Source organism: Takifugu flavidus, chromosome 5 (genome assembly GCF_003711565.1).
Source record: "Takifugu flavidus isolate HTHZ2018 chromosome 5, ASM371156v2, whole genome shotgun sequence".
Classification (NCBI taxonomy): domain Eukaryota; kingdom Metazoa; phylum Chordata; class Actinopteri; order Tetraodontiformes; family Tetraodontidae; genus Takifugu; species Takifugu flavidus.
Genome location: NC_079524.1, coordinates 17,432,974 through 17,442,087, shown reverse-complemented (window position 1 = coordinate 17,442,087; position 9,114 = coordinate 17,432,974). Strand labels below are relative to the sequence as shown.

The window sequence follows — 9,114 nt, the reverse complement described above, 5'->3', positions numbered from 1 at the left end:
CTCCTGGCCCCTTCCAGTTGTTGGGGATTGATGGTTTCCTCGTGATTTCTATCATCTTGCTGTGTATCCTGATAGTTGCCTTCCTTTTATACGTCTGCGTCACTCGCTCGATGAGGAGCAAACGTCCTGGGAAGAGAAAGAAAAAGCCGCAGGTGAGCGAGCAGAAGCCTGCAGCCGTGGCCCAGCCGGTCATCCATCCCTCAGAGGTGACCTGTGCCGACAAGAACAGCCAGCTGGCCCAAGATTTCCTCAGCTCAAAGTTTCAGATCTGGGGGACAATCATGGCCACGTACCCTCTAACGGTGAGTTCTGCCCGATTTTCTGTGAAGGTGATCTGATGAGAATGATGGCTGCTTCTCTTTGCCCTGGTGTTGAACCTGTTATAATAAATGTCCCCGTTCTTCTTGCTTCAAGGTGCTTCTGCTGTCAGCTGTAACAGTGGTTATTTTAGCCGCTGGCCTGAAGTCCGTTGAACTCACCACTGACCCGGTGGACCTGTGGTCGGCTCCCAACAGCCGTGCACGTCAGGAGAAAGCCTTTCATGACACAAACTTTGACCCCTTCTTCAGGACAAACCAGCTGATCCTGACAGCGCCGGGCAGAGAAGGACAAGTTTATGACTCTTTGCTGTTTGGACAAAACAACCTCAGTGGGATCATATCCAAAGATCTCATCATTGAGCTGCTGCAGCTCCAGACACGAATACAGGTAAAACACCTAAACTAAGAAATACGTCTGTTCCGTCTGAGGGCGAGAGGGTGACACACCGATGCCTGTTTTAGAACATCGAGTTCTGGTCTGAAGATCTGAACCGCACGGCGAGTCTGAAGGACGTGTGTTTCGCACCGCTGAACCCCACCAATACCTCCCTGACCGACTGTGCCGTCAACAGTTTGCCGCAGTACTTTCAGAACAATCTGACACACATTAACCTAAAGGTGAACATGACGGAGCTCGGAGTGACCAAAGAGGTGGACTGGAGGGACCATCTCATCTACTGCTTCAAGTAAGCCTTCAGCAGAAGACAAAAACGTCACTTATTTTGAGTGTCAATGACTTCATACTCTTTAAATTTGCATCTTTTAATTGAAGTTCCATTGAAAAACCACAAAAAAATTAATGTGTGAAGAACACAGGCTTTGAGGCAAAAGGGAAACCAAGAACTTCTTTGCTCTTTTCCTCCCTCCTCCTCTTGTCCAGCTCTCCCCTGTCCTTCAAAGACATCACTGATTTAGGCTTGAGCTGCATGGCGGATTATGGAGCTCCCGTCTTCCCGTTCCTGGCTGTGGGAGGATACCAGAGTGAGTGAACAACGACGGTGTGATGAAGACAAAAAGGCCTCCCTTCAACATTCTGCCTCTTTTTTAAAACAGACGAGGACTTCACCAACGCCGAGGCTCTCCTCCTGACCTTCTCTCTTAACAACTATCCTCGACACAGCGCCAAGTTCAAGGTGGCCATGCAGTGGGAGACGGAGTTCCTAAAGATTGTCCAGGAGTACCAGAGAAATACCTCGAACAGCTTCACCTTCGCATACATGGCCGAGGTGCGTCCTCCTGTTTGATGGAATCGGGTTTAAGAGGCACATTTGCTCACCTTTTAATGTCCTTTCTTGTCTGTCCCACAGAGGTCTTTGGAGGACGAGATAAATCGGACGACAGCAGAGGATATTCCCATTTTCATGATCAGCTACGCTGTCATCTTTGTGTACATCGCCGTGGCGCTGGGAGAGTACACTTCCTGGAGACGCATTCTGGTCAGAAATGATTGTTGTTATTAGATCAGACCTAATGAACTCTTCTCCTATCGCTGTTCTGTTGACTGAAAAACCATTAAAGCCACTGGGAGCGCTGTGAGCACATGCTGGGTGGATCACACCAGATCCCTTCCTGCCCCCTTCAAAGACAACAACACACGCAGCCATACATGTGACTTTAAATGATAAAGCTCAACATTAAGAGAAAATGAAATAATGTATTTCTGCTGAGCCAGAGCCAAGAAAGAAAGCTGATTAGCAGCGCTTATCTCCTGCGCGATAAGGAGGAATTGCAGTAGTAACGCTGTGTCAACTAAATAGTCGTTATCACGTGTGTTTATTGGCCAATAAAACCTACAGCGCACAAGACACGAGAGCCAGAAATGATTCAGCATTTTCACCGTCTGTCTGCCACAGGTGGACTCCAAGTTTCTGGTAGGACTGGGTGGGATCCTGGTGGTCGGCTGTGCCGTGGTGGCCTCCATGGGCTTCTATTCCTGGATCGGAATCCCATCCTCACTCATCATTCTCCAGGTTGTGCCTTTCTTGGTGCTGGCAGTCGGAGCTGACAACATCTTCATCTTTGTTCTGGAGTACCAGGTGGGCTCTGGGATGCCGAATTCGGACCTCACTCATAATTGCTGATGGTTAACACTCCGTTTTTTCCCTGCAGAGAGACGTGCGAAGGCCCGGAGAGAAGAGAGAGGAGCAGATCGGACGCGTCCTCGGAACTGTGGCTCCCAGCATGCTGCTGTGCAGCCTCTCGGAGTCGATCTGCTTCTTTCTTGGTAGGAACTTTTGTGTTGCTGTTGTGTGGCGATTCCCGCCAAGGTTGCTACGCTACAAACAACAACGCTTTTCCCAAATTGGTCCCAATTCACAAAGAGGGACAAAAGTTAAAGTGTGTTTGTGGTGTTGTCCAAGGTGCCCTGTCCACCATGCCAGCAGTCAAGTCCTTTGCCCTGTACGCCGCCTTGGCTATTCTTCTGGATTTTGCGCTCCAGATGACGGCCTTCGTAGCGCTGCTCTCCCTCGACTGCAGGCGCCAGGACAGCAACCGCTGCGAGCTGCTGTCCTGCATTAAAGTGTCGACGCCGCGTCTCAACAAACCAAACGAGGGCGTCCTGATGCCGTTCATGAGGAAGTACTACGCCCCTGCCCTCCTGAACCGCTACAGCAGGATCCTGGTGGTAAAGATCCGGCGATGTGAGCATCCGCGGCTGCGTTTATGTGTTTTAAATTCACTCTGTCTGTGTTCTCTTCAGATGTTTGTTTTCATCTTCATGCTCTGCGCATCCATATTCCTCCTGTTTCACGTGAAAGTGGGTCTGGATCAAGAGTTGGCCATGCCTCAGGTCAGTCCCAGCGAAGGTGGATCCCTGTATTCTGGTGTCACCGTCACTAAACCAGCACCTCTTTCTACTACAGGACTCCTATATGCTCAAGTACTTTGAGTACTTGTACAAGTACTTCAAGGTTGGCGCGCCTGTTTATTTCGTAACAACTAAAGGCTTCGACTTCTCCTCCGTGAATGGCATGAATGCGGTCTGCTCCAGTGTGGGCTGCGACCCCTACTCCCTCACCCAGAAGATCCAGTATGCCACAGACTACTCCGAACTGTGAGTTCTCACCTCACTGCTTATTCAGCTGCGTTGCGCAACTTTTACCCTCCACAGTGATGGAGGGCTTTTGCGCCTTTGTCCTTCACGTCATTGTTTTTCTTTGAAAGGTCCTTGAACCTGTGTTATCTCAATCTAACCTCAACCCCAACCTCTGACACACCAGGTATCATCCCTTCAGATCAGATAAAGATAAATGGTGTTACGGGCAGGATAGCAGGTTAACGGTGCCACCGATGGTACCGACCGCAGAGAGGAACCACTCACGTTTCTCGACTAAAGCTACACTCTCTATGCTCGGGGTCCTTGTCTTGCTCAAGAGCCCTGGGACAACAACCTCCCCGCTATGGGACATGCCTGAACCACCTCCCCAGGAAGGCGTCCAGGGGCGTGGCTCTTTCCTTACCACACGGTCCAGTAGACCAAGCACATAACTGCCCAGGCTGTACTGATCCGCCTGTTTAACGCTCCATCTTTCCCTCACTCCTGATCAAGACACTAAGATACTTGAACTCCTCCACTTGAGGAGGACCTCTTCCCTAACCTGGAGGGGGTAAGCGACCCCCTCTGGTCAAGGATCATGGCCCTAGTCTGTTAGGGATAAAGAGCTGGTTCAGGGTTCCACGACCAGGATGAAAACCGCATCGTTCCTCCAGAATATAGGGTTCAACTGTCAGGCGAATTCTCCTCTCCAGTACCCTGGTTTAAACCTTCCTGGGAAGCCTGAGAAGTGTGATCCCCCTGTAGCTGGAACACACGTTCTGGTCACCGTTTTCAAAAAGAGGTAGCACCCCCCCGGTCTGCCTCTCCCCTGCCGCCATGGGATGCTGCAGAGGCATGTCAACCAAGATAGCCCCACATGGTCCAGAGGCTTGAGTGGGGGTATCTACTTCTATAAATCAAAGGCCTAATTCTATATTTGGGCCGCTCATTCCTTTGATGTTCTGACACATTTATGTTTAAAGCACCAGGACTTTCATTGATATAGTTGTTTTTTTAGACAACAAAAATTGACGTCACACCTCAAACTGGTAAATCTGTCTGATGTATAGATCCTATATTGGCATTCCGTCCAACTCCTGGGTGGACGATTTCATCGACTGGCTCAACCCTGCATCAAGATGTTGTCGTCTCTACACCTCTGGTCAAAACTTTGGAAAGTTCTGTCCAGCAAGTGAACGTGAGAAGCTCTACCACACACACACACACACACACACACACACACACACACACACACACACACACACACACACACACACACACACACACACACACACACACACAGCCTTATTTATGAGCAGCCTCTCTCTGTCCCAGCGGCCACCAAATGTCTGCTCAAGTGTATGAATCCCTCAGTGGACGGCGTTCTCAGGCCCAGTGTGTCACAGTTCAACCGCTACCTCACAGACTTCCTGGGTAACCGTCCGGACCTGCAGTGCCCCAAAGGGTGTGTATCACCAGCGTCCCTCCAGATGAAGCTCTCGCTCTGGCTGATGTGAATGCTAACGTTTGGTTTCAACAGAGGTCTCGGGGCCTACGACAAAGCTGTGGTCAGGGATGAGAACGGAGAAATTATAGGTGAGTTTGTCAAAGCCAGGAGCTCAGCAGGTCAAAATACAGGTGATTCACGTGGCTCGGCCACGAAGGTTAACGCGGTGCCGGCGACCACCGGGCTAATCCTCCAGTTTGAGAACACACTGGATCACCATGAATAGAAAGCAGACGGTGTCCCGCTGAGCTGCACATTGACCCAGATTTCCCAATTGTCCCCCAGCCTCGCGGTTCATGGCCTACCACACCCCTTTGACCAACTCGCAGGAGTTCACCAGGGCGCTGCTGAAGGCCAGAGAGCTGGCCCACAACATCACTCTGGGCATGAGGCAAATTCCTGGCACCGACCCGCAGTTTGAAGTGTTTCCATACACGTATGTGTCCATTCCCAGCTCAGCCAGTTTAGCTGTCGTTAGCCTGACGCCCGTGTTAAGGGTGTTTCTCTCGGCAGAGTCACAAACGTGTTCTACGAGCAGTACCTGACCATCGTACCAGAGGGGCTCTTCATCGTCTCTCTCTGCCTGCTGCCCACGTTTGTGGTGTGCTGCCTGCTGCTGGGCTTGGACCTGCGCTCGGGTCTCCTCAACCTGCTGACCATCGTCATGATCACCGTGGACACGGTGGGGGTCATGACCCTGTGGGGCATCGATTATAACGCCGTCGCCCTCATCAACCTGGTCACAGTAAGAGCCTGCTGAGATACACTCCACAGCAACACATCACAATGACCGTGGCGTCCCCGGCCCCCGAGCCCGGTGGACGCCGCGGTGGTCGCACAGGTGAGCAGAAACAGCCTTGTGTTCCGCCCCTCTGCCGCAGGCGGTGGGCATCTCTGTGGAGTTCGTGTCCCACATGACGAGATCCTTCGCGCTGAGCGTCCAGCCGACGCACGTGGAGCGAGCCAAAGAAGCGACGGCCAAAATGGGCAGCGCGGTACATGCACTCACAGAGCCACGCCCCTTCAACGGGCCGCGGCGCGACTGACGTCCGTTTGCGCAGGTGTTCGCTGGCGTCGCTATGACCAACCTGCCAGGCATCCTCGTGTTGGCATTTGCCAAAGCGCAGCTCATCCAGATCTTCTTCTTCCGGCTGAACCTGGTCATCACACTTTTGGGGCTCGTGCACGGACTTGTCTTCCTCCCCGTGCTGCTCAGTTACTTTGGTGAGTACTTCACAGGTCAGTCCAGCCGTACTCAGGAGCTTCTGCTAACCCTGACCTCCCTCCTCGCCCCCCCAGGTCCTGGCGTGAATAAGGCGGTTCTGCTCCGGCTGCAGCAGGAGGATCTTAGGACCACTAAGCAGCTGGAGATGGGACCCGATTCAAACCCAGGACACCAGAACTGGGGCTTTGAAGAGGACGAGAAGAAACCGGAAGGAAAGCCGACGGCCAGCGAGGCCGAAGACAGGCGGTCCCAGTCAAAACAAGAGATGGTCGATTATTTCTAAACCCGCCCGGGACAAACCTGGACACACAGCAGCACAGAGCAGACGTGTGTGTGGAGGCGTTAATTCCAGCACTTACAAGATGGGACGGACGGAGGACGGCAACACACCCACGTGCAACAGCCTCAACATTCCCGTCTCAGCCTGTGCAAACGGGGACGAGCAGACGGGACGACGCCTTTTGATCTTTTTCTGCTCAGGAAATGGACTTATTTTGTATGTGTGAATATTTCACATTCCTACTGTTGATATACTCATTTAAGGTGCACACACACACACACACACACACACACACACACACACACACACACACACACACACCACACACACACACACACACACACACACACACACACACACACACACCACACACACACACACACACACACACACACACACACACAGCCTTATTTATGAGCAGCCTCTCTCTGTCCCAGCGGCCACCAAATGTCTGGTCAAGTGTGTGAATCCCTCACTGGACGGCGTTCTCAGGCCCAGTGTGTCACAGTTCAACCGCTACCTCACAGACTTCCTGGGTAACCGTCCGGACCTGCAGTGCCCCAAAGGGTGTGTATCACCAGCGTCCCTCCAGATGAAGCTCTCGCTCTGGCTGATGTGAAATGCTAACGTTTGGTTTCAACAGAGGTCTCGGGGCCTACGACAAAGCTGTGGTCAGGGATGAGAACGGAGAAATTATAGGTGAGTTTGTCAAAGCCAGGAGCTCAGCAGGTCAAAATACAGGTGATTCACGTGGCTCGGCCACGAAGGTTAACGCGGTGCCGGCGACCACCGGGCTAATCCTCCAGTTGGAGAACACACTGGATCACCATGAATAGAAAGCAGACGGTGTCCCGCTGAGCTGCACATTGACCCAGCAGATTTCCCCATTGTCCCCCAGCCTCGCGGTTCATGGCCTACCACACCCCTTTGACCAACTCGCAGGAGTTCACCAGGGCGCTGCTGAAGGCCAGAGAGCTGGCCCACAACATCACGCTGGGCATGAGGCAAATTCCTGGCACCGACCCGCAGTTTGAAGTGTTTCCATACACGTATGTGTCCTTTCCCAGCTCAGCCAGTTTAGCTGTCGTTAGCCTGACGCCCGTATTAAGGGTGTTTCTCTCGGCAGAGTCACAAACGTGTTCTACGAGCAGTACCTGACCATCGTACCAGAGGGGCTCTTCATCGTCTCTCTCTGCCTGCTGCCCACGTTTGTGGTGTGCTGCCTGCTGCTGGGCTTGGACCTGCGCTCGGGTCTCCTCAACCTGCTGACCATCGTCATGATCACCGTGGACACGGTGGGGGTCATGACCCTGTGGGGCATCGATTATAACGCCGTCGCCCTCATCAACCTGGTCACAGTAAGAGCCTGCTGAGATACACTCCACAGCAACACATCACAATGACCGTGGCGTCCCCGGCCCCCGAGCCCGGTGGACGCCGCGGTGGTCGCACAGGTGAGCAGAAACAGCCTTGTGTTCCGCCCCTCTGCCGCAGGCGGTGGGCATCTCTGTGGAGTTCGTGTCCCACATGACGAGATCCTTCGCGCTGAGCGTCCAGCCGACGCACGTGGAGCGAGCCAAAGAAGCGACGGCCAAAATGGGCAGCGCGGTACGTGCACTCACAGAGCCACGCCCCTTCAACGGGCCGCGGCGCGACTGACGTCCGTTTGCTGCAGGTGTTCGCTGGCGTCGCTATGACCAACCTGCCAGGCATCCTCGTGTTGGCATTTGCCAAAGCGCAGCTCATCCAGATCTTCTTCTTCCGGCTGAACCTGGTCATCACACTTTTGGGGCTCGTGCACGGACTCGTCTTCCTCCCCGTGCTGCTCAGTTACTTTGGTGAGTACTTCACAGGTCAGTCCAGCCGTAATCAGGAGCTTCTGCTAACCCTGACCTCCCTCCTCGCCCCCCCAGGTCCTGGCGTGAATAAGGCGGTTCTGCTCCGGCTGCAGCAGGAGGATCTTAGGACCACTAAGCAGCTGGAGATGGGACCCGAATCAGACCCAGGACACCAGAACTGGGGCTTTGAAGAGGACGAGAAGAAACCGGAAGGAAAGCCGACGGCCAGCGAGGCCGAAGACAGGCGGTCCCAGTCAAAACAAGAGATGGTCGATTATTTCTAAACCCGCCCGGGACAAACCTGGACACACAGCAGCACAGAGCAGACGTGTGTGTGGAGGCGTTAATTCCAGCACTTACAAGATGGGACGGACGGAGGACGGCAACACACCCACGTGCAACAGCCTCAACATTCCCGTCTCAGCCTGTGCAAACGGGGACGAGCAGACGGGACGACGCCTTTTGATCTTTTTCTGCTCAGGAAATGGACTTATTTTGTATGTGTGAATATTTCACATTCCTACTGTTGATATACTCATTTAAGGTGCACACACACACACACACACACACACACACACACACACACACCACACACACACACACACACACACACACACACACACACACACACACACACTCCAGCATTAACTGAATGGGTTTACATGTTGTATAATGTGGAATTAGAATATTGTTCAAGTTATTTAAACATTTAGCCTCATCGGGTTCCTGCAGAGATCCTTCACTCCAGATTACGGACCAAAACCGTTTGTGCAATATCTTATCAACACTTAATCTCACACACGCGCACGTCCAGATGTGTGTGTGTGTGCGCTGCTTCGTTCTTCAGCCACACACTCATTGACCATTTAAATCTTAATAAGCTTCTGGAGAAATCTCTAATATTTAT

At 52.7% G+C, this 9,114-nt stretch overlaps 1 protein-coding gene across 2 annotated transcripts in view; it reads left to right on the top strand.

The window, feature by feature from the left end:
* The window catches only part of npc1l1 (NPC1-like 1), a 13,595-nt gene extending 4,799 nt beyond the window's left edge, over positions 1 to 8,796 (top strand). Inside the window, exons 3-21 of one of the 2 annotated variants that reach the window (XM_057032337.1) lie at positions 1 to 302; positions 415 to 708; positions 783 to 1,006; positions 1,201 to 1,301; positions 1,374 to 1,546; positions 1,628 to 1,756; positions 2,174 to 2,356; positions 2,430 to 2,544; positions 2,681 to 2,946; positions 3,022 to 3,111; positions 3,185 to 3,375; positions 4,428 to 4,555; positions 6,807 to 6,936; positions 7,013 to 7,068; positions 7,268 to 7,418; positions 7,496 to 7,727; positions 7,864 to 7,977; positions 8,045 to 8,207; positions 8,283 to 8,796. The exon at positions 1 to 302 is cut by the window's left edge and continues 604 nt beyond it. In XM_057032337.1, coding sequence (XP_056888317.1) covers positions 1 to 302; positions 415 to 708; positions 783 to 1,006; positions 1,201 to 1,301; positions 1,374 to 1,546; positions 1,628 to 1,756; positions 2,174 to 2,356; positions 2,430 to 2,544; positions 2,681 to 2,946; positions 3,022 to 3,111; positions 3,185 to 3,375; positions 4,428 to 4,555; positions 6,807 to 6,936; positions 7,013 to 7,068; positions 7,268 to 7,418; positions 7,496 to 7,727; positions 7,864 to 7,977; positions 8,045 to 8,207; positions 8,283 to 8,491 — 3,251 coding nt within the window. In that variant the 3' untranslated portion in view covers positions 8,492 to 8,796. Of the gene's footprint in view, positions 303 to 414; positions 709 to 782; positions 1,007 to 1,200; positions 1,302 to 1,373; positions 1,547 to 1,627; positions 1,757 to 2,173; positions 2,357 to 2,429; positions 2,545 to 2,680; positions 2,947 to 3,021; positions 3,112 to 3,184; positions 3,376 to 4,427; positions 4,556 to 4,692; positions 4,823 to 4,897; positions 4,954 to 5,149; positions 5,301 to 5,377; positions 5,610 to 5,745; positions 5,860 to 5,925; positions 6,089 to 6,163; positions 6,685 to 6,806; positions 6,937 to 7,012; positions 7,069 to 7,267; positions 7,419 to 7,495; positions 7,728 to 7,863; positions 7,978 to 8,044; positions 8,208 to 8,282 lie in introns of those variants that run through there. The other variant, XM_057032336.1, reaches the window with a different exon arrangement.
* Positions 8,797 to 9,114: the final 318 nt, after the last annotated feature.